Here is a 25,652-nt window from a genome sequence, read left to right as displayed (position 1 = left end):
CCCTTAGATATTTATCTCCTGAATGAACGAAGTGAAACTCATTTGCTCCCGGTGAACACGATGCTTCTCTTTACACTGGTCCTTGGAGTTTGGCTTCTCCCAAAAGGCAAGTTTTTCTTAACTGTAAATTAGTTCAGTATTCTTCATTTTGATATGCTTTTGAATGTTTATTATCACTCTTCTTTCTTTCTTACCTGCATTTTGTGCACCAATACGTTTTTTTTTTTTTTAAAGATCTTTGGTATTGTTAGAATTGCACCAATATTTTGCCATTGTTTATAGTTCTGATTAATTCCCTTCTAAATTAATGTGGTAATACGGTTTTGTTCATGCTGTGTTGACTATAACTGCTTCTTATGCTCTTTCTTATCAGGGGAAACTCTGACATGCTATGAATGTCTACCAGGGAACTCTGAACCTTGCAGTCAAACAAAAGAATGTCTCTCACAGGATCATCAGTGTGTTTCACAGAGAATCACATCATATGGAGGTATATTTTTGTATAGATTATGTTGATTGTTGGTCCACTGTTTGGCACTTCCTCCTTTTACAGTGGCTGATCTTTGGTTACAGGTGGTTCAAAACTTGCTGAGATCCAAGCAAAAACTTGTGCTTTGCCTCAGGAATGTGCTGAGCATTCTCTCAACTATGGATTGGCCAAAACCGTGATTTCCACCAGGTGCTGCACCTCGGACCTCTGCAACACCCAATCTGCTCCTGGTAATTTACATCCTGCTTGTATTATTTTACATTGTGCAGGGTTGTTCTCACTACAGTCTGATGTGTTTGCACTTTATGCAAAATGCTTGTTGAGTGAAAATATTTCAAACCAAGAAAAAAGTCAGAAAAGAGAAACAGTTTGAATATTTGTGAAATGCAGTGACACAGAACCAAGAAAAAAATAAATTAAGTGTAAAAAGTGAAAACGTCCTTGCTGCTAAACCTTCTAAATTACAGCTTCGCTAATTTATTTGTACGATGATGAATGAAGAATTGCACTCTGAAAGTTAGTGCTGACCACATTTAAATGCTTCAGTTGTGAAATCAGTTATTTAAGGTTAAAGTTACAGAAGTCTTCAGTTTGTGGGTTTGGTTCAGCAGCTTTACGACAACAGATCCTACATGTCCAAAGCATTGAAAGGCTCTTTTTTTCAATGACAGCTGCCTTTATTCTATTAAAAATTAAATTACTAGGTTTTTGACTCGTTCAGTTTCCAGAATAAAAAAAAAGGGAACCGCATTGTTTGACACGGAAGCATCATTTTCTAGGAACTTAGTTGAGAACTGCCCATTACCATTTTCTTCCTCAAATTATTTATGTTTTGTTGTACCAGATGCCAGCAAATTTTCCCCAAATGGCAAAAAGTGCTTCACCTGTGATGGAGCAACATGCACTAAAACTTTGAACTGTGAGGGGACTGAGGACCACTGCATCACAACAAAGAGTAAGAGACCTGCTTCTTCCTCTAAGTGATTCCAATATCAAACAATGTAGTTTGCTTGATAACATTTTCATTCTCTCAGTGAATGTCAGTGGAACTGAGACAACACTAAAGGGCTGTGCCTCCAAGCTGATTTGCTTGATTTCATCAGCTGTACGGAAGAAAGCAGCCACTGGAGTAGAACCGAGCTGCTGCCAGGGCAACTTCTGCAACAGCGCCAGCAGTACAAGTGCTGGTCTGCTGCTGATGGCGGTGCCGCTGTTCTCTCTGGTCTTATTGTCTTAGTTGCTCAAGACAGCAGCAGCACTGCCCACCTTTTCTTATCATTTTAGCAGAATTATAGAGCTACATGCATCTTCTTCTTTCCAATAATGTGAAATAAGAAAGCAAAAAAGATGAGTAAGCAAAGACCCAAATGTTATTTACCTTATCTTGCTTCATATAATTTCTTATACGCTTGTTGTTGTTGATTATAAATACTCTTTTTTCGAAGTAAAAAGATTGAAAAATTCTGGTGCCCATTTCCATTGTTCGGTGCCTTTATAAACCAGATTTTTGGAAACACAAATGACTTGTTCTTGTCATTGATAAAAATCTGAATAAAGAAATTGGACCTTTTATTTCTATATCCTGTCTGAGTCTCTCTTTAATGAGCCGGAAGACCAAAAAAAAAAGATCAAACAAGAAAGAACCTGACATGACATAAGTACCAAGAACATGCATCAACAAGGGCGGTGATGGTGAGGATCTGACAAAAGCTATGAACAAACCGGGCGACTACTGTGGGGAGGATGATTGGTGACAAGGTACAGCTGCAGATAGGTGGGCACAGGTTAAAGGAGTGGAGCTGATGACTAGGCAGAAGAGAGTCTGAGGACAGTGAGGAAATGGCAAGACTGGGTAGACAAAAACACAAAACACAGATGTGACAAAAACACAAGATGCAGATTGTGACAAATGTTATAATTCCTTTTATTAATTGACTTATAACGTTTGTTTATGGAACAGCACAAAGTAAGTGTCAAAGCACATACTAATCAGTGTGTGTGTGTGTATTAATAAAGGGAAGCTACTGGAATAATCCCAACAGAGTCCCTCAATTACATAAACAGTTTCTGCATACTGTATCACCATAAAATGTTCCTCATGTGACTCTGAATCTGAGTTATGCTGCTATAGGTTCAGCCTGCTGGAGGACCTCCTATGTTGCACTGAGCTCCTCCACTTTACTTTCTACTCTCCTCACCTTATATTTGTAGTAATTAGTTGCAATTGTTTCTGTTTCTCTTTATCATTATTATTCTTTTCGTTTTTTGGACATTAACTACTGCACACTTTCACCGATTTCTACCATTTTGGTATCAAAACGTTCAGCTCTTTCAGGAGATTGCTGCTATATATTTTGGTGTTTCTGATTTTTATACTTTTTAAACTACTTAACTTTTATTCAAAATGAAACCAAATGGTTTAGCTTTTTCAAATATTAAGCCAATTTTGAAATATGACAGTTTCAAAAACATGAACCAATTTGAACTCTTTCTCCTCTTTTCAACTGAACTACTTCTACATACTTTCAGCTAGATGACTTAGTGTGTTAGGTAGAAGTAGAGGGGAGGGGTGAGGTGAGGTGAGGGGTTAGGGAGGAGTTAGGGGAGTGGTTTCAGTTAGGTTATTTGGGAAAGATATATCAGTTGAGTGTATAAAATGAAATAATGGTTAATTACAGAATAAATGAAAGACTGCTTCAATACAGACTAGGTTGATTTTAGGAAAGAATCTGCCAACATTTAAGTTTTCTCTGAGTCTGGGGCCAGTTTTTTTTCCAAAAACCCTTATTTTGGCTGCTTCAGTGATAAGTGTGGTCGTCCTCTGAGATTGGGTAAACAAAGCATCCCATTCATATATTATTAGGGGGGAAGTCAATAATGGTTATAAAAGTCTCCGGGAGGGGTTAGGGGCATGATTACAGCTAGGTTAGTTGGGTAAATCATATCTGTTAAGTGTATAAATGAAAGAATGGTTAATTTCAGAATAAATTAAACAATGCTTCATTTCAGAATGTGAAAGGTTGTTTTTAGGAGAGAAGCTGCCAACATTTAAGGATTCTCTGAGTGGCCAGACCATTAATAATGAACATTTAAGTTCCAATAATCCTGCTCTGTTACTGTTTCAGTAAGACCCTCGGCAATCCTGCAACTCATCTGTTAAGGTTTACATTCGGCTATATCAGACTGACCAACTCTGAACTACCAGTGTCCGCAAGAATGCACTATACTGTGAGGGTGAACAGCCAGGGTGTTTGTTTTTAGTTCACAACTAAACAGATTCAATATTCTGTAACTATTTCTGCAACTACCGAGAATGAGGTGAGTGAGGGTGAAGAATTGGTGTGAAACAAATAAAACAAAAATAACATATTAGTGTAATTTTCTAGGAAAGAAAATGAGAGTTGAAATCCACAGACTTCCATTTAATATATCTCAGGATTGTTCAGCAGTAAGTAAACAGCCTTAATAATGAACATATATGTACACTTATATTCCATCATCATACATTTCTAACTGTTATTCTTCAGAACCCGATGCAGAGGATTTTGTTTTAACACAGTCGGATTACGATACAGTTTCTTCAAATTTCAATAACTTTTGACATACGAAGTGATTTGATAAAAGAACAATTACAGCTACTTACAAATCTGATTAGTGGTACAAAGGTAAGCTGTCAGTTAGGGTCACAGTGTTCTGTTTTACACTTCAACTTTCCTTTCTCTTCATTGTGTGTATTGATCAGCATCGACATCACAGAGCAGTGTGCGCATGACTGTGTGTGTGTGTGTTGGTGGCGTGCACACGTCCAGTTGCTCTGTGCCCGTGGACCTGCAGACATCCCACGGTCAAAGAGATAAGACAAACACAAATGGGAAAGGACTCGTGTAAACATAGCAAACAATAAAGAAACATTCAGTTGAAAAAAACACAGAGTACGCCTACTTTTCGTTTTCAATTTCAGCTAATTATGAGATACGAGTTCATATGAGATAAGGAACATAGTAAAAAAAAAAAAAAAAGACTCATTGATCTTACAGAACAATGTGATCATTTCACCCTGTTTGTTACAGAAATCAAAGTAATTATGCAAAAATGTCCAGAAAGATTATTCAAGAGAAACCCCTGAATCAGGTTCATATGCACAGTGCTGTTAATGTAATCTCACACCAGCTGTATATCTTTATGTTACTTTGCTGCTAAAAGATTTATCTACCTTCAGTTGACCATTAAAGAACATTTCAGGAGCCTTGTGACTCATCCTTATAACTTACTCAACATTTAATTAGCTATATTCAATGTGATCTTCACTGCAATTTATTATTAATCAAGGTGATCACACACAGCCAAAGACAAGCAACTAAATTTTCAGGACTGCAGTCAGCAGTCTGAGGGAAATTTAGAAGTAGGCTACTTCTAAATAGGAGTCTGCACACCTATTAACTTGCCCAGAGGGAATAAAAGTTAAAAAAAACAAAAAACAGACAGCCTTATTCTTTCATTGTGCAGCAGCAGCAGCGGCTGGAATTTTCATGTTTCTCTTTAATAAGATGATTAAATTAAAGTCAGCATTTAATAAACTTCAGAATTTTTTCCACAGCTAGAAAATGATCACCATCACCTGCATGAAATAGCAGTTTGGTCACAGAGGCACCATGTACGTTGTCATGAGATAAACCAGGGTACACCCAAGTGATTTAGCAGCTACAGGCTTTGAAAAACTTCTTTGGAGATAATGGTAGGTCACTTCTTCAACAGGGTCAGGTTCTCAGCTGTCACCCTGAGAACTACGAATGTTTGATTCTTTCATTCTGAGATCTCATTCATTTCCAGTTTAACATTTACATTAGAGTAACAAATAGTTAGATGTACAAGTCATATCCTGCATTTGCTGTTCCTGGCGAGCTGTTAACTCAAATGTGGAGTAAATTTTCTCAGCAGCAAAAGACTGCAGCACGCACACTGAAATGTAGTCAAGAGTTATCTTTCCACAAAGCCTTTTTGGGGTGCAATGCAATGGTCCAAGTAGGAACTGTAGAAAATAAGCCAACTTTCTGATAAATTACTCTGAAGCGGCACCAGTGTAAAGTATTTTACAAGTGTAATGCTGCACTGTACACATGTTTAGTGTGATAAGTCAAAGGTGAAAGTGGATAACATTAGACTCTGCTCTACAAAGCTTCAATAAGCCAGTTCACACATATTCCTGATAAAACAATGTTAATATTGTAACATTCCAAAATATTGGACCTGAATCCGACTTAATGCCTGATTGTCGTTAAGCTGTTAACCAGCACACAAGGCCCGAGTTTAAGAAGTGGGTTTCCTAAAGAAGTTTATTCAGCCTTAAAGACTTCAGACTCTGCTCAATCTATCCTTCATTTGAAATCAAAACACATTAACCTAAACTGAGGTGGCTTTGTGGTAAGATTCAGACATGAACAATTGTTCGATTTTATGAGTAGACAGTGTGGAACTCAGGATTAAATCTAATAAAAATGATCAAAGTCTAATCTTTCCCAAATTGTTTATGGCATCTTGGTTACTGCCTCAGCCCCGTTTTTTGTTGTTTTTTGATAGTTTATGCGCCACGAAAGATTTGATTAAGATGAAATTAAAGCCCCATGCTTTTGTTCTGCATAAAGACCTTATATATTGTACACTTCATCCCCACCAAACTCCTTTCTACTCTTAGATTTTACCTGAATTTAACCTTAAGATCACTGCTGATATTATTCTTAAGCTTGATTTGTAAAAGATGCTGAACATGAACATCCTTCCTGATCTCATGTGCTAATGATTTGTAGTTCTTAAACCAACTTAAACTGAAGGTGATGATCAGATTCTTTAACCTCATTTCCTCCCTTGGATTATTGAAGACAGCTATGTATTTATCTTAAACATAACCGGCACATATTCGGTTCTAGTCAGGAATAGCTACGGACAAAAGAAGAAAAATAAATAAATTGGCAGACAAAATCTTGGTGATGGGTGAGGACAGTGACAACAGGCAACACATGCCACTCTGTACAATCAATAGTCTGTAGACAATGAAAAGCAGACATATATACGTAGCTCAGGTGTCTCATGCAGCTGCAGTAAAGGTGATATCAAAAAGAGAAACGTTCTATCATTTAACTAAAAGGGGGCTAAAGGTCTAAATTAGCCACAAAATATTAAATATTCTGCATCTAACGATTCATTTTTACATCTTTGATTTACTTCTCATGCAGAGTTCAGCACATGCATGGTGGATAATGTGACGGTAATAACGATTCTATTGATACAGAACATTTCATGATACAGACAATGGATCCTAAATTGTACATCCAACTAGCAAGAAAATGACATCCAGTCTAGATGAAGGCAACAATGTCCTGTGTTTCAATCTTGTCTTACTTTTTTTTTATTATCATCATCATTATTATTTTCAAACCAAATACAAACTTTGCTAGTCATCAATTTAAAAGCTAGATTGGATACAAATGATCTGGTTCACCAAATGCAGCCTAAAACAACAATCAAAGGGATGATTGACTCATTTCAGTACCTCAGTAAATGTCTCAAATTTGTCTTGCAGTGATCTGAGAGAAGAGTCAACAACAGTGTTGAAGAATGTCACTTCAAGCTTCTTCAGGGTATCATTCATGGGCTCATCTGCAGCCTCATAGGCAAACTGTCTTTTAGTACTCCTCAGTCTCTTCTCCTTCAGTTCTGACTCTATGTTAAGGGCTTCACAAAGTTCCTTTGTCTTATCTTATTTTCTTTTCTTGCACTGGATATTTCTTTCTCTTTTCTTTGCGTCTTGCATATGCATTTGCGAAGTTTTATGAATCACAACTGATTTATTAGTCTTTGCTAAATGCAAGTCCTTACTGATGGCACTTCTATTTACCACAGAGAAAAAGCACGTTTCATATTTGACGCTTGACTTGGCTGCTATACTTTTTTTGTCTTTATTTATATATTGCTCAGCTGGAATGACCAAAGCTCATTCTCCCCGATTCATAAAGATGATTCATAAAGTATTGTACGTGATTTTCTAGTTATCATTGTGGGGATACACGTATCCCCACAATGATAACTTCATATTTTACATAAAAAGTGACGTACTCTCTCTGAACACACGGGGGCGGTATAATCCAAATGGAGAGTGAATTGTTTCAGCCAATCAGACTTTTTTCTTTTACTTTTTCTAAACAAAATAGGATTTAAAACTGAATCAGCTTGTGGTGCTCTCATTTCGACGTATAAAGCTATCTAGATAGCTATCTAGATAGTTAGATAGATAGATAGATAGATAGATAGATAGATAGATAGATAGATAGATAGATAGATAGATAGATAATAGATAGATAGATAGATAGATAGATAGATAGATAGATAGATAGATAGATAGATAGATAGATAGATAGATAGATAGAACAAAAACTCAATTAGTAACAACATACAGTATCATATAAAAAATAATGTAAAAATGTGCAATGTGCTCATGTGCAAACAGTTCTGATATGCATGTGAATATGGGTTTAATCATGATCCTCCCTGGTCACCCAGTGAATAGTCTTATGGCCAGGGGGACAAAAGAGTTTTTGAGTCTGTTTGTGGAGCAGCTCAGGGAGAACAGCCTGCTGCTGAACATGCTCCTCTTTCTCATCAGAGTTTGGTGTTGTGGGTGTTGTGTGTTCTCCAGGACGGACAGAGTCTTCTCCAGGGTCCGTCTTTCTGTCACTGACACCAGAGAGTCCGGCTCTGTGTCCACCACAGATGCAGCCCTCCTCACCAGTCTGTCCAAATGACCAGCATTCCTCTCTTTAATACTGCCCCCCAACAAACCACAGCATAAAAGAGAACACTAGAGACAACAGACTGGTAAAATATCAGCAGCAGCCTTTTACAGATGTTAAAGGACCCCAGTCTTCTCAGGAAGTAAAGACGACTCTGTCCTTTACGGTGGATGCTGTCTGTGTTAACTGTCCATTCCAATTTGTCATCCAGCTGCATTTGGGAAGCAGCACACAGTGTTAATAGGGGGCACCGTGTCCTTGCAGAAATTCATGTAGTCCATAATGCAGTGTATGACCCCCACGATGTCCTCACCGTGTGGCTGCTGTACCCTCCAATCAGTGGACTCAAAACAGTCCCTCATATGTGTCTCAGGAGAGCTCTGACTGGAACTTGAAAGTTCCCTTCTTCCGGTGGAATGTTAAGCATTTCACTTTGTATCTGGAGAGGATATTTTCCTTCACTTTTTCATAAGTTTCATAAATATTGGACCTGAATCCGACTTAATGCCTGATTGTCGTTAAGCTGTTAACCAGCACACAAGGCCCGAGTTTAAGAAGTGGGTTTCCTAAAGAAGTTTATTCAGCCTTAAAGACTTCAGACTCTGCTCAATCTATCCTTCATTTGAAATCAAAACACATTAACCTAAACTGAGGTGGCTTTGTGGTAAGATTCAGACATGAACAATTGTTCGATTTTATGAGTAGACAGTGTGGAACTCAGGATTAAATCTAATAAAAATGATCAAAGTCTAATCTTTCCCAAATTGTTTATGGCATCTTGGTTACTGCCTCAGCCCCGTTTTTTGTTGTTTTTTGATAGTTTATGCGCCACGAAAGATTTGATTAAGATGAAATTAAAGCCCCATGCTTTTGTTCTGCATAAAGACCTTATATATTGTACACTTCATCCCCACCAAACTCCTTTCTACTCTTAGATTTTACCTGAATTTAACCTTAAGATCACTGCTGATATTATTCTTAAGCTTGATTTGTAAAAGATGCTGAACATGAACATCCTTCCTGATCTCATGTGCTAATGATTTGTAGTTCTTAAACCAACTTAAACTGAAGGTGATGATCAGATTCTTTAACCTCATTTCCTCCCTTGGATTATTGAAGACAGCTATGTATTTATCTTAAACATAACCGGCACATATTCGGTTCTAGTCAGGAATAGCTACGGACAAAAGAAGAAAAATAAATAAATTGGCAGACAAAATCTTGGTGATGGGTGAGGACAGTGACAACAGGCAACACATGCCACTCTGTACAATCAATAGTCTGTAGACAATGAAAAGCAGACATATATACGTAGCTCAGGTGTCTCATGCAGCTGCAGTAAAGGTGATATCAAAAAGAGAAACGTTCTATCATTTAACTAAAAGGGGGCTAAAGGTCTAAATTAGCCACAAAATATTAAATATTCTGCATCTAACGATTCATTTTTACATCTTTGATTTACTTCTCATGCAGAGTTCAGCACATGCATGGTGGATAATGTGACGGTAATAACGATTCTATTGATACAGAACATTTCATGATACAGACAATGGATCCTAAATTGTACATCCAACTAGCAAGAAAATGACATCCAGTCTAGATGAAGGCAACAATGTCCTGTGTTTCAATCTTGTCTTACTTTTTTTTTATTATCATCATCATTATTATTTTCAAACCAAATACAAACTTTGCTAGTCATCAATTTAAAAGCTAGATTGGATACAAATGATCTGGTTCACCAAATGCAGCCTAAAACAACAATCAAAGGGATGATTGACTCATTTCAGTACCTCAGTAAATGTCTCAAATTTGTCTTGCAGTGATCTGAGAGAAGAGTCAACAACAGTGTTGAAGAATGTCACTTCAAGCTTCTTCAGGGTATCATTCATGGGCTCATCTGCAGCCTCATAGGCAAACTGTCTTTTAGTACTCCTCAGTCTCTTCTCCTTCAGTTCTGACTCTATGTTAAGGGCTTCACAAAGTTCCTTTGTCTTATCTTATTTTCTTTTCTTGCACTGGATATTTCTTTCTCTTTTCTTTGCGTCTTGCATATGCATTTGCGAAGTTTTATGAATCACAACTGATTTATTAGTCTTTGCTAAATGCAAGTCCTTACTGATGGCACTTCTATTTACCACAGAGAAAAAGCACGTTTCATATTTGACGCTTGACTTGGCTGCTATACTTTTTTTGTCTTTATTTATATATTGCTCAGCTGGAATGACCAAAGCTCATTCTCCCCGATTCATAAAGATGATTCATAAAGTATTGTACGTGATTTTCTAGTTATCATTGTGGGGATACACGTATCCCCACAATGATAACTTCATATTTTACATAAAAAGTGACGTACTCTCTCTGAACACACGGGGGCGGTATAATCCAAATGGAGAGTGAATTGTTTCAGCCAATCAGACTTTTTTCTTTTACTTTTTCTAAACAAAATAGGATTTAAAACTGAATCAGCTTGTGGTGCTCTCATTTCGACGTATAAAGCTATCTAGATAGCTATCTAGATAGTTAGATAGATAGATAGATAGATAGATAGATAGATAGATAGATAGATAGATAGATAGATAGATAGATAGATAGATAGATAGATAGATAGATAGATAGATAGATAGATAGATAGATAGATAGATAGATAGATAGATAGATAGAACAAAAACTCAATTAGTAACAACATACAGTATCATATAAAAAATAATGTAAAAATGTGCAATGTGCTCATGTGCAAACAGTTCTGATATGCATGTGAATATGGGTTTAATCATGATCCTCCCTGGTCACCCAGTGAATAGTCTTATGGCCAGGGGGACAAAAGAGTTTTTGAGTCTGTTTGTGGAGCAGCTCAGGGAGAACAGCCTGCTGCTGAACATGCTCCTCTTTCTCATCAGAGTTTGGTGTTGTGGGTGTTGTGTGTTCTCCAGGACGGACAGAGTCTTCTCCAGGGTCCGTCTTTCTGTCACTGACACCAGAGAGTCCGGCTCTGTGTCCACCACAGATGCAGCCCTCCTCACCAGTCTGTCCAAATGACCAGCATTCCTCTCTTTAATACTGCCCCCCAACAAACCACAGCATAAAAGAGAACACTAGAGACAACAGACTGGTAAAATATCAGCAGCAGCCTTTTACAGATGTTAAAGGACCCCAGTCTTCTCAGGAAGTAAAGACGACTCTGTCCTTTACGGTGGATGCTGTCTGTGTTAACTGTCCATTCCAATTTGTCATCCAGCTGCATTTGGGAAGCAGCACACAGTGTTAATAGGGGGCACCGTGTCCTTGCAGAAATTCATGTAGTCCATAATGCAGTGTATGACCCCCACGATGTCCTCACCGTGTGGCTGCTGTACCCTCCAATCAGTGGACTCAAAACAGTCCCTCATATGTGTCTCAGGAGAGCTCTGACTGGAACTTGAAAGTTCCCTTCTTCTGGTGGAATGTTAAGCATTTCACTTTGTATCTGGAGAGGATATTTTCCTTCACTTTTTCATAAGTTCAGTAATGTTACTCTTTCAGTTGGTCTTATAAACAGAAAATATGAGCAAAGCCAGACTTGTTGGGAATAAGTAGTCACGCTGCTGTCTAACATGTACTGAGAATCATTCATCTGCTTCTGTTTGCCTTTAATCTGCCCAGAAATCTGCCAATGTTCGCTCTGAAATATAATTTGTGATCCGAGCAACTCAAGTCTAAGAGCTGACGCCTTCTTTTGTGTACATTACTTGGCTCCAGCCATAGAATTGTGATAAATGATCAGTTTCTTCAACTTTATTTGATCACTGAAAAATATTGCCCAGCATTCACACTGATATTCTCGGGTAATAAATTATTCTAAACGTCACACAAGACGAAACACAAGAAAAAAACATGTATTTGCATGTCTTGCAAAGTCTTTTTTAGACCCAATCGGAAGATTGTGATTGAGAGCAAGTCCTGAGAGTGCAAGTAAACTTAATTTACAATGCAAACACATTTGGGAATGTTATGTTTATGGGAAATCAGTTTATTCTCTATTGACTTTTGAAAGAATTACAGATGTCACACACTGGGTGTGAACCTCAGTGTCAGAAGTCACCCTCAGAAACACACTATTCTCCGGGGGTAGGAAAAAAAAGCACCTGTTCTGCTGTATCTGGGCTCCAAAACTTCAGATCCTCGTTCTCTGCTGAGACAGACCAGAGCATTGTGACCGTATTCAAAAGGTTTCAAGTAGAAGGGACCGAACTTGGAAAGCTCTGCTTCCAGAGGGTGGCCTGTATCTGACGGTGAAGGTTTGAATTCACGCTCCCATACACTGACATTTACACCCAGTGCTGTTGAACAAAGTCTGACTGTTCATTAAACAAATATGCAGTCTAAAGTGGCAAACCCTAACACATTTAACAATTCTGTGCAGACAAATAATATCCATGCCTTTATTTCCTTTGGCTTTACTTGACATTTGCTGGCTGTGCTGCATATCAGTGAACAAAACTTCCACATAGATTTAATGAGTTAGAATATATTTTCAATGGGGATTCATGTGATGAAGTACTTTGACTATTGATACTTGTGATTTAACCAATGAGCTTATTCTGTGTTATAAGACCACATAAAGTGGGGTAAAATAAATGTCTGAGACCAGTGAAAATACAGTAGTTTGGCATTTGTTTAATTTGATGAAAAATGTATTTATTGTATAGAATATTTACACGCTGATTATCTGAAAATAAGTTTGTGCAAAGGAGAAGTCATCCTGCGAAAATATAGAAATGTCTCAACTTAGACTAATATATGTTCCCATGCTTACCAGGTCATAATACTCTCCAGTCATGTTACAAATATGCTGAGAAATGTGTACACACGCTCAGTTAATTATTCAGGCTACTAGACACTAATGGGCCCCAATAAACCAAGCTGTCATAATAATAATAATGTCATACTTTGTCATAAGTGCAATAGTTGATACCTCAGTTGACTTTAATTGTCATTGTCATGTTAGGTTTTTTCAAACTGCCGAGATGCTGAAGCCTTCCACTCCATCTGCAAGCCACGACAGCAGTGGCTCCTCTGGCAGTGACGATGGAGCAGAGTACTATTCTCACATAGGTGGCTGTTCTGTGCAGACACTCTCGCCCACGAGCCAGGTTTAATCAGATCAAAGTTTAAGTTTTATCTCCTGTCATTTTCCCTCACGCCCAGTGTTCCTTCAGAACAAGGCCAGACGGGAAGAATTCTGTCCAAGAAATCTGAAGAATATGAACATGGTGGTGGACAAACTCATGGCCCATTCTCATCTTAAATACAAATGTACAAAACTTTATAAGTATCTTTTTCTTCAAACATCAGTCTTTTTTCAAAGGTAAAGTACATTTAATGTAAAAACTACACACGAGGCAAAACTAACATGTAATCTCAAATGTGACAGACGGTAAATGGAGCCATATAGTTTGCAGGTGGTTTTGCAACGTGAGGCCCTGAAGGCCTGGCAATCATTAAAGGAACAACATTTTCACAATTGTTTCGAGAAAGTTTACAGGAGAATGTTAATAGAGCAGTTCACGATCCACAGGGCACAAATACATCAATTTTATGTTTGGAATAGAGATTACACAGAAAATTCTGATCTTTCGAGGAGATCAAATTCAGTTTGAACATAAATGTCAGACCATCCAATACACACTAGGGCAGAGTTAAAGTAAATGAATTCACACGCTTTTCCCAGCCTGCACTGCATGTGATGGCCCATTTTTAATATTACAATATATTTGATGAATAGCTGTTTGTATTTGCGCACAGTTATTTCATCAGTGTCTTTACTGTCCTGTGAGACTGCAGGGATCTGCAGAGTTTATCTCCCCCGCTCTTTCACTGCTCACATTTCTTTGTTGTTTTTGCAGGTTTCACTATGCAGCTCGTATCTGGGACGGTGTGAAGAAGTCCTCTGCCCTCTCTGAATACAGCCGCCTCCTCTGCTAGCTCCTGAGTTGGACTCCTGTTAGTTGCCGTTGTCGTTTTATATGTGATAATGAGGTAACATAAAGAGAAATGTTTACCTGAAAGGTGGGGGCAAAAACAAAAGGGACCATCCCCCGAAAGGCATGTTGTAATAAACTGGAGTAATTCAGGTTGGCAACCCAAGGCCTCGGGACATGTGATGCTCACTGATGCAGCTGCACAGCTGTACGGTTCAGTCTTGAGAGTGGAGAGAGATGGAAAACAGGATTCCTGCTACACTAAGAAAGATGGGTTAACCTTCTGATTTGCCCTCATGAATGGGGTGTGACTGCAGTTTGGGAACTGAAAGTCTGAGTTAAAAAGATTTTAGGTGTCTACATTGATTTCTAAGATGTGATGGAACAAAAACATAACAGAGATCTACAAATTTTATGAAGACTGTAACGACACAGATCAGTATTAAAGTCTCATTCCAGCCCCGTTTCAGCATGTCATAGAATTGTATTAATGTTTAGCAGAATTTTACATTTTGTTCTATTTTTTTTTTAACAAAGACTCTTATGTTCTTAACAAACCATGTCACTGCGGGTTTTGAAACAATGGTGGACAATTTCTGAAATGGAAAGGTGGTCTTCTGTAAGTTACTTCCCAGGGAACTAAGTTCATTTCAGGTGTCAGTCTTAAACACGTTTATTGCCCATGCATTGTTATGCTCTAAATCAGATTCGATTTACTGGATACGTCTGTAAAGTTTTGTTTTAAGTCCCCCTTTTTACATGCAGCTTCAACCGGCTTGATCTAGTTATTTTAAACATCGCATACAGTGAAATGAAACCTAAGGGAATGAACAATGAAAAAAGCACCTTGACCTGACAATCTTGAGTAGTATGAAGTTAATCATTCATTCAGTATGTTCTCTGTTATTTTCCACAGTTGTCTTTTGTTACTGAGCTCACGTTGCATTAAAGGCTTCTTTTTTTTCCCTCAGTGGTCAGATAAAATGAAATGATATCAGATAATATTTTGGAGAACAATGACCAATACATTTCCACAGATTTATTAAATCCTATACAAGCACTCCTTAGATACACAAACCAAAAGAAAAAAAACTGTTTAAAAGCTGTTCACAGTGTGAAAGCCAGTCTTGCATATTGATGAGGCAAAACCTCAAACACCTGCTATAGGCACAGGATTCTAAAGCTTTACCCCTTTTGTCTATTTATTTTTATTTTATTTTTTATTTTTCCCCTTGTCCTGTCCCCTTTTAAGTAGTTGAAAAGTTACTGTCAGTATCTACGAGGGCCGCAGAGGTAAATTAGTGCCTGAAAAGTGTGGATATTTCTTTCTCTTTTCTTTGCGTCTTCCATATGCTTTTGTGAAGTTTTATTAATCACAACTGATTTATTAGTCTTTGCTCAATGCAAGTCCTCACTGATGGCAATTCTATTTACCACAGAGAAAAAAAGCTTGTCTTCTATTTGGTGCTTGACATGGTTGCTATGGTTGCTGCGAGGAGGACTCTCAGGTGTTGTACAACAATGGGGGGAGTAGGGAGAGTGTGAAAGAAGGACTTCTTCATTTGTGGAAATTTGTCTGGAATGTCAGAAGAAGACATGATCAGAATGACCCTTTTTGGCCCTTGTAATAAAGTACCAATTATAACATATTTTCAAATGCATTTAGCTGTCTGGTTATACAGAGTTGTGGTCAGTGGTTGTTAAAAGCACAACACTGTTGAGGTTTTTATCTTCAAATGTTGAGTAGAAATGGATAGAGGCATCATTTTAAAAAGACCATCTTGATGTTTGTCAGATCCATACACTATCCTTGGCTTTAATGACTCTCACTTTAATGTCCTGTCTGATTGTGAACCATGAAGAGACAATACCAAATTTTAACATCATTCGTTTATAGATGAAGGTGATTAAACACTCTTTTTTTTTCTTCTAACTGGGCCAAGAGGTCTACCTGATTATCAACATGTCTGCTTCTGTCCAACTCCACACTATTCCTGGAAAACTGACTGGGACACAGACCTGTACACTCCCATCCTCCCTGTGGATGATTTGCAAAAACATGCAAATCTCTATAAAACACCAAGTGCTTGAATAAAATGTTGTCAATTCATTTTCCCCCTCAGTTATATTATCAGCTACAGTAATCCTCTTGAAAATGTCATAATTCAATAGATACAGGTTTTTAAAGAAATGCAAATTATTTACTCTTCCGCTTCGACTTCTTTGCTAAATATGCTCATTTCTGCCTTCAATGAAGACCAACACAGCAGCACCGAAGTGTCAAACATGAGGTTCCAAAACAGCCAGCAGCTGTTGATGCAACAGCCATAACTGTCACTTCTTTACAGTCTGTATGTATAAGAAGAGGCACAATGAGAATCCACAACAGTTCATTAATTAAAGTTTCCCTGAAAAATAGAAAAACCAAAAGATGTTTAGATACGTCCACATTTGTAAAGTAATTCTAAAATGTTGAGCTTCAGGTGAATTTAAGACTGACTGGAAGTCATTTTATTGAATGACAGTAAGGTGTGTCTAACTAAACTCTAACTAATCAAAAAAAGTCATTTGTGCCAGAATTATGTAGGAGTGGTTGGAAACTCAAGCCAAGCCCCTTAGATATTTATCTCCTGAATGAATGAAGTGAAACTCATTTGCTCCCGGTGAACATGATGCTTCTCTTTACACTGGTCCTTGGAGTTTGGCTTCTCCCAAAAGGCAAGTTTTTCTTAACTGTAAATTAGTTCAGTATTCTTCATTTTGATATGTTTTTGAATATTTATTATCACTCTTCTTTCTTTCTAACCTGCATTTTGAGCACCAATACGTTTTTTTTTTTTTTAAAGATCTTTGGTATTGTTAGAATTGCACCAATATTTTGCAATATTTTGTTTATAGTTCTGATTAATTCCCTTCTACATTAATGTGGTAATACGGTTTTGTTCATGCTGTGTTGACTATAACTGCTTCTTATCATCTTTTTTTCAGGGGAAACTCTGAAATGCTATAACTGTTTAACAGAACCTTGCAGTCAAACAATAACATGTCCCACACAGGAATATCAGTGTGTTTCACTCAGAACCATGGCATATGCAGGTATATTTTTGTATAGATTATGTTGATTGTCGGTCCACTGTTTGGCACTTCCTCCTTTTACAGTGGCTGATCTTTGGTTACAGGTGGTTCAAAAGTTAGTGATGAGGGAGCAAAGACTTGTGCTTTGCCTCAGGAATGTGCTGAGCATTCTCTCAACTATGGATTGGCCAAAACCGTGATTACCACCAGGTGCTGCACCTCGGACCTCTGCAACACACAATCTGCTCCTGGTAATTTACATCCTGCTTGTATTATTTTACATTGCGCAGGGTTGTTCTCACTACAGTCTGATGTATTTAGACTTTATGCAAAATGCTTGTTGAGTGAAAATATTTCAAACCAAGAAAAAAGTCAGAAAAGAGAAACAGTTTGAATATTTGTGAAATGCAGTGACACAGAACCAAGAAAAAAATAAATTAAATGTAAAAAGTGAAAACGTCCTTGCTGCTAAACCTTCTAAATTACAGCTTCGCTAATTTGTTTGTACGAGTCATATGAAGGAGGCACTCATATCACAGACGGAGACGATTGTCATTTAATTACACCTAAAAATACTGAAGCTGAGCGCCTTGTAATGTCAAGTTTATTCTCTAAAACATCCTTATTTCTTTATCTTGTGCCAAGGCACCTCAGTTTGACATTATTTTCAACATTTCAAGCTTATTTGTGAAATAAAAAAAGTAGTAAAAACAACTCTTCCTCTCATTAGATGATGAATGAAGAATTGCACTCTGAAAGTTAGTGCTGACCACATTTAAATGCTTCAGTTGTGAAATCAGTTATTTAAGGTTAAAGTTACAGAAGTCTTCAGTTTGTGGGTTTGGTTCAGCAGCTTTACGACAACAGATCCTACATGTCCAAAGCATTGAACGGCTCTTTATTTGCCTTAATTCTATTAAAAATTAAATGACCAAGTTTTGACTCGTTCAGTTTCCAGAATAAAAAAAAAAGGGAACCGCATTGTTTGACACGGAAGCATAATTTGAACTAACTTGAAAACAGCCCAGTACTATTTTATTTCTCAAATCATTTATGTTTTGTTTTACCAGATGCCAGCAAATTTTCCCCAAATGGCAAAAAGTGCTTCACCTGTGATGGAGCAACATGCACTAAAACTTTGAACTGTGAGGGGACTGAGGACCACTGCATCACAACAAAGGGTAAGAGACCTGCTTCTTCCTCTAAGTGATTCCAATATCAAACAATGTAGTTTGCTTGATAACATTTTCATTCTCTCAGTGAATGTCGATGGGACTGAGACGACCTTGAAGGGCTGTGCCTCCAAGCTGATGTGCTTGACTTCATCACTTGCACGGAAGAAAGCAGCCACCGGAACAGAACTGAGCTGCTGCCAGGGCAACTTCTGCAACAGCGCCAGCAGTACAAGTGCTGGTCTGCTGCTGATGGCGGTGCCGCTGTTCTCTCTGGTCTTATTGTCTTAGTTGCTCAAGACAGCAGCAGCACTGCCCACCTTTTCTTATCATTTTAGCAGAATTATAGAGCTACATGCATCTTTTTCTTTCCAATAATGTGAAATAAGAAAGCAAAAAAGATGAGTAAGCAAAGACCCAAATGTTATTTACCTTATCTTGCTTCATGTAATTTCTTATACGCTTGTTGTTGTTGATTATAAATACTCTTTTTTCGAAGTAAAAAGATTGAAAATTTCTGGTGCACATTTCCATTGTTCGGTGCCTTTATAAACCAGATTTTTGGAAACACAAACGACTTGTTCTTGTCATTGATAAAAATCTGAGTAAAGAAATTGGACCTTTTATTTCTATGTCCTGTCTGAGTCTCTCTTTAATGTTGTCACGATTTTGAAGTGTAGGCGAGAGAGGACCCGAATACCCACCCAGATGCAGATAAAACTTGGTTTCTTTTAAAGCTGTAATAAACGCAGCAGAGCCGGAAGACCAAAAAAACCCCCAAAATAGATCAAACAAGAATAAACCTGACATGACATAAGTACCAAGAACATGCATCAACAAGGGCGGTGATGGTGAGGATCTGACAAAAGCTATGAACAAACCAAGAGACTACTGTGGGGAGAATGATTGGTGACAAAGTACAGCTGCAGATAGGTGGGCACAGGTTAAAGGAGTGGAGCTGATGACTAGGCAGAAGAGAGTCTGAGGACAGTGAGGAAATGGCAAGACTGGGTAGACAAAAACACAAAACACAGATGTGACAAAAACACAAGATGCAGATTGTGACAAATGTTATAATTCCTTTTATTAATTGACTTATAACGTTTGTTTATGGAACAGCACAAAGTAAGTGTCAAAGCACATACTAATCAGTGTGTGTGTGTGTGTGTGTATTAATAAAGGGCAGCTACTGGAATAATCCCAACAGAGTCCCTCAATTACATAAACAGTTTCTGCATACTGTATCACCATAAAATGTTCCTCATGTGACTCTGAATCATCCCTGAGTTATGCTGCTATAGGTTCAGCCTGCTGGAGGACTTCCTATGTTGCACTGAGCTCCTCCACTTTACCTTCTACTCTCCTCAACTTATATTTCTAGTAATTAGTTGCAATTCTTGTATGTCATTCATTTTGGTGTGCCAAAAGGAATTGTTGGGGTTTTCATGTGAAGTGCCTTTTATTCTCTCTAATGTTTGATTCATATATTTAATTTTAGTCTGTGAATTACTGTAATTTACTCCCTGATTTAATGTACAGCTGTATACATAAAGGGAACATTTCACTAAGTTTTGCATTCTTATGAACGTGATAAATCGTATCGCATCCCTTCCTGTTTACCTCGCTAGTGCGATACAGAATTGCTGTCCCAATTCTGTCCCAAATAATCCCAATTTTTTTGTAATCATTTGTTGTTTCAGCTCTGCTATTCTCTTCAATCTGTATTTCTAAAGTCTGCTAGCTATCTTCTAACTTATCCCTCCATCTCCTACTTTCACTTGCTCGGTGCCAGATGTTTAGCTGTCCCCTTTCCTTAGTGATAACAGTACATGAAACAATTGTCTTCTTTTATTTCACCGTCCCTCCGAAACAGGGACAATTAAGATACATTTAGAAAGTAAGTTGTGAGCCATATAAAACATGACCACATATAAACTCTGGAGCAGCCATCCATCCATTATCTTCTGTCTGAGGTCAGATCACAGAGGCAGCAGGTCCAGGAAGAACACCCAGACTCCCTCTCCCCAGCAACACTTTCCAGCTTCTCCTGGGGATCCCAAGGTGTTCCCAGGTTAAGAAAGGCTAAATAATCCCTCCACCGAGTTCTGGGTCTTTCCCTGGGGCCTCCTCCCAGTTTGACGTGCCATAAAAACCTCTAAGAGCAGGTGACCAGGACACATCCTTATCACCCTGTTTGTTATCAAACAATAAAGCTATTTGCGCACTCACAATTTGATTTTATTAGCCAGTGTTGGAATATTATTAATCTTACTGTCCTCATTTACAGAATTATTCCTCTTGTTGGAGTATGAGCAGCAGTAACATATTTACTTCCACTTGCAGTAATGTTGATGTTTTTTTATGTCTATACATAGCTTCATTCCTTGTTTTATACTGCTTTCTGCAAGGTGTCTTTGGGCATCCCTTGAAGCTGTCTGAAATCAAGCAGCACACCAAATTTCTCCTTCACCTCAATAAATGTCTCAATTCAGTGATCTGAGAGCAGAGTCAACAACAGTGTTGAAGAATGTCACCTCGAGCTTCTTCAGGGCATCATTCATGGGCTCATCTGCAGCGTCATAGGCAAACTGCCTTTTAGTACTCCTCAGTCTCTTCTCCTTTAGTTCTGGCTCCATGTTAAGGGCCTCACAAAGTTTATTTGTGTTATCTTATTTTAACTAATCTTATATGACTGTTATGAATTAAATTCATCAAGCCGCTGGAAAATGTAATCTTTAATTAATCTCTAATTAAGAATGATCCTCTCTTCTGTCTCATGATAAGCAAGCAAGCAGCTGGGGTGTTTATGCCGCAAAGTTTTTCTTTTTTTATTTCAACAACATACCCATCTGAGCGTCTACTTCTGGCACAATTGGAGAATTGCTACTTTCACACACTGTCATCTTCCACCAGTGATGTGCACCTCCTTAGTTTCCTTTTCACAGCAGCTATCACTATTACAGCGTCATCAGGCACAAAATTTAAGACGTGCTTTTGTTGGCAGTAAATAAAGGTGAAATCAGTGAACTGAATGGCACAAATTTTCTATGATTCATTTAGTAACCTTATCCACAAATGCTGCATTCTGTAATGAAAGTTACAGATGCTGCATATGCAGCAGGTCCAAACACAAAGAGCAGTGTATCCTCGCCTTCAAGGCACTAAAGCCTCAGTTTATGTTGCTATCGGCTGGGTGGGCTGCAAAATAAGATGGAGACTGAACACAAGTGGTTAATAAAGTACTCAGTTGATCATTTTAATAAAAACACAATCAGTGTTATGTCTCAGCAGCACATTTCAAAGTGATGACATCATTGAAGTCAATTAGAACAATTAAGCCCATGCGTCACCCAAGGACCCTTGCAAAGCTGGTGAGGATGCAGAGGGACATAACAGCTCTTCCCTTCAAAGGGTTCTCCCAGGAACCCAGAAGAATCAAGTTGAAGCCTCTCTGACAAGTCTTGACCTGCAAGGCAAAGCGTGACGGGAAGGGAAACAACTATAGAACGAGGCAGCTAAACACCAACAGGTCACCAACACAGGCTGCTCGAACACTCCAACAAAAAAAACCTTCAAAGCTGCTTAAGCCACCACACACTTAAACTACTCAGTGACCACTGAAAGTCCCTTCAAAAGTAAACTCAACAGATCCAAACATCATGTTTTTCTAATCACAAAACAGCCAAGTGGCCAAAATGAACAAATACAAGAGAAACCACTCAGAACAACCCACAAAGGGCCGGAGGATCTGGTGTCATCCCTCTTTATAACATGAGAACAAAACCTACCAGACACAAAGCCATGAAAATCAATCAAACAAAATCAAACAAAAGAAGCATAAGAAACAAAAGCGTGTTGCATCTTGCTCAGCCAACTCCACCGCTGCAGTAGGACTAAATGCTCTCACTAAACAGTTCAAGACAATTTGCCCAAACATACATGGATACGCTTGACCACAACAATCTCAACACAAAATTGCCACACTGGACAAACGATAATTACATGTTACCAACAGAAAATAGAGCCCAATGGCGACAAACCAAAAGGAGTAAATCAAAAGTAGCAACTAGTAATCCAAAGCAAATATGAACTCTTGTCAGCACAACACAAACGCTTACATACAGACTGGCCTCATACCACCACAAGTTATCATATTCACATCATTTCAGTGTTGTTAAATGAAAATGAAAATGACATCAAAAACTGACCCACACTTGATGATCACAACTGGTGTGGCTCGCTAACACAAAAAAAAATTACTGCCATCACTTAGCCAGAAAAATCTTCAAACGATCCACCCAAAGGGGGGCGACATGTCCACACCAAAGGTCACCTCTCAACAAACACAAATACACTTATCTCATTATCACGTAGACATGCTTGAGAGCTGATGTACATCATACAGTGAGCACATCCACACACACAGCTGCAACACTAAGTAATCAGATGTTTGATCATATATTTATAGAATATATATGTATATATACTGAACATAATCCATCTGCCATCAACATAATTACAACAGTCTCCAAAAAACCTCCAAGTTCATGTTACACAACAAAGGTTTAAAAAAAAAAACAAGGCAGAAAACACACTACTAAAAACTCAAACACAGCACAGGCCACAAGACTGCTTTGGTCAATATTGAAATGAGGTGGTTGCTCCGATGTTTGAAGCTCAGTGCAGTTTAGGACCTCACTTGTAGAAGTGGACAGTCCTCTCTTGCCTTTATAAATATATTTTGAGTCCCTGTAAGAGAGAAGAGCCATAACATTAATAATTCATTTAAGCAACACAGCAGAAAATGACACCAAACTGCACATTAACTCTAAAGAGTAGTGGTGAATTCCTGATGAATAGAGAGTACAAACTGAGAGAAAATAAGTAACACTCAATGTAAATGGAAAAAAAGATCATATAATGTCTCGTTGAAAGTAAATTCAAGGTTTATCAAGAGTGACGTCACTGGTGCTGGGAGGATACAGGAGTGGCCTGAGGCTGAGGGCAGGTCCTCTTCAGGAGAACCACTTATAGCTCGAACAGAACAAAGCAAAACTCACTGCTGGTCCAATAACACAATGCATCTGTTTTCACTGGTCCTTGGGATTTGGCTTCTCCCAAAAGGCAAGTTTTTCTTTCCTGTGTTCAATATGTAGACTTTTTCTTTCCTTAAAACTGCTATAATTCAATTTAATCTCGCGATCATTTCTGCTTTAGGTTTCACTACTTTTTCTTTCCAACCTGCATCTTGTGCACTTATAAATGAATGTGTTTTTAAAAAAAAATCTAAAATCAAATGTGTTTTTTTTTAAAAAACGCATTGTTTTTTAATGCTGTGTATGCAAAGAAAAAGTTGATTTTTCTTTATATGTCTCATTAGTTGACACACTGAAATGTTATGAGTGTTTACTGGGAGTCTCTGGAAATTGCAAGGATTCAAAAGAATGTCCCTCAAAGGATCATCAGTGTAGTTCACTCAGAATCCTATCATATTCAGGTACGTTTTTGCTTATGTTATAGTGGTTGTCGGTCCTCTGTTTGGCACTTGCTTCTTTTTACAGTGGCTTATCTTTGGCAACAGGTGGTTCAAAACTTGCTGACCTCGAAGCAAAAACTTGTGCTTTGGTTCAGGAATGTGTTGAGGGTTCTGTCAACTTTGGTGCGGCAAAAACCCTGATTACCAGCCAGTGCTGCAACTCGGAGCTCTGCAACATCCAGTCTGCCCCTGGTATTATACATCCTGTTTGTATTATTTTATATTGTGCAGTGTTGTGCTAATTGCAGTTTATTTCATCTATACCACATTCGAAATGTCTGGTCAAAGCAGAAACACCGGGCCAAGACAAAGCTGATATGAACCCAAAGAGAAAACAACTTTGTCGTTGATTAAACTGATTCTGAGGCACAGACACAATGGACATTTCGTAGAGACAGACAGAGACATGGTTAAATAAAGTCAATCTTAAAATTTAAACCATATTCCTGAAATTAGACAAACAAAACAAAGATTGCTGTTCTTATTACACAACAAGGAAGTTTGATCACAAAAGTCAGTGTTGTCTATAGAACAAAAGCTGGCTTGTGTTCAGCATTCCATTTGCTTCCTGTTCTCTGCCTATATGATGGTATATTTCCAATACCAAAAATAATAACTTGGCATAAAAACATGTCAGGACCATGCTTGGTCTACTGAAAGACAATATGGGGAAAACTCTTATGAGAGATGGAGTTTTTCAGATTTTCATTTTTGCAGCTTGTTTTTTGCTTCGTGTTCTGTTATTTACATGTTGTAGTTTTGAATTGAAAAAAAAAAATCTATTGAAATTCACAAACCAAATATAAATGTTTCTGTGTTTCACAGTCGTCAAATTATAATAGGACAACGGAAAAGCTCATTTTTAAGATGTCAGTTTACTATTAGCGTTTTTTTCCTCAAGTAATAGATGTTTAATTCACGGATGTCAGCAAATCCTCTCCAAATGTGCTTTAGCTGTGAAGAGAAACATGCACTAAAATGTTGAACTGTGGTAGAATTATTAAATGACCAGGTTTAAACTATTTCAATTTACAAAATAAAAAGACCAAAAGTGCCTCAAATAATTCATGTTTTGTTATACAGATGCCAGCAAATTCTCTCCAAATGGCAAAAAGTGCTTCACCTGTGAAGGAGAAACATGCACTAAAACTCTAAACTGTGAGGGGACTGAGGACCACTGCATCAAAACAACATGTAAGTGACTTGCTTCTTCCTCTGAGCAGCAGATAATTCTTTTGCTCAGAGGAATGTTAAGTGATTCTAATATTAAACATTGGAGCTTGCTTGATAACATTGTTTTCATTCTCTCAGTGAATGTTGGTGGGAGGAAGATGACCGTAAAGGGCTGTGCCTCCAAGATGATATGCTCGGCTTCATCAGCTGCACAAATGACAGGAGCCATCGGAGCAGAACTGAGCTGCTGCCAAGGTGACTTCTGCAACAGTGCCAGCAGTACAAGTGCTGGTCTGCTGCTGATGGCAGTGCCGCTGATCTCTCTGGTGTTTTTCTTTTAGCTGATAAGGACGGCAGCATCACCGTTCAGTTTTCTTACCATTTTTGCTGAATTATAGATTTCCCACCCCTGTTATTCTCTCAGTTAATGCGTGAGAAAGTTGTAGGCAAAGTCTAAGATTGTCT

The 25,652-nt window shown here is 38.1% G+C and overlaps 2 protein-coding genes across 4 annotated transcripts; both read left to right on the top strand.

Annotated features, from left to right (window-relative positions):
- On the top strand, positions 1-25,652 carry LOC140316634 (urokinase plasminogen activator surface receptor-like). Of its 3 annotated transcripts, none has more exons than XM_072394538.1 (5): positions 1-106; positions 374-490; positions 24,060-24,206; positions 25,098-25,208; positions 25,326-25,614. In XM_072394538.1, exons 1-5 carry the CDS (start codon positions 61-63, stop codon positions 25,526-25,528), a joined length of 624 nt encoding a protein of 207 aa, XP_072250639.1. In that variant the 5' UTR covers positions 1-60; the 3' UTR covers positions 25,529-25,614. The 3 variants fall into 3 exon arrangements, 2 of the variants coding, with proteins under 2 accessions (XP_072250639.1, XP_072250640.1); XM_072394539.1 differs by lacking the exons at positions 1-106; positions 374-490 and adding exons at positions 23,519-23,602; positions 23,859-23,975 and having other exon boundaries at positions 25,326-25,652; XR_011917336.1 differs by lacking the exons at positions 1-106; positions 24,060-24,206; positions 25,098-25,208; positions 25,326-25,614 and adding exons at positions 574-720; positions 1,335-2,068 and having other exon boundaries at positions 403-490.
- LOC140315784 (phospholipase A2 inhibitor gamma subunit B-like) lies at positions 17,315-19,110 on the top strand. Its single transcript, XM_072393366.1, has 4 exons — positions 17,315-17,327; positions 17,411-17,557; positions 18,377-18,487; positions 18,567-19,110. Exons 1-4 carry the CDS (start codon positions 17,315-17,317, stop codon positions 18,767-18,769), a joined length of 474 nt encoding a protein of 157 aa, XP_072249467.1. The 3' UTR covers positions 18,770-19,110.

This window comes from Leuresthes tenuis, unplaced genomic scaffold (assembly GCF_036924035.1).
Source record: "Leuresthes tenuis unplaced genomic scaffold, fLeuTen1.0.hap1 SCAF_10, whole genome shotgun sequence".
NCBI lineage: Eukaryota > Metazoa > Chordata > Actinopteri > Atheriniformes > Atherinopsidae > Leuresthes > Leuresthes tenuis.
Note: the sequence above shows the minus strand (reverse complement) of the source record. Positions and strands in the feature narration are given on the sequence as shown.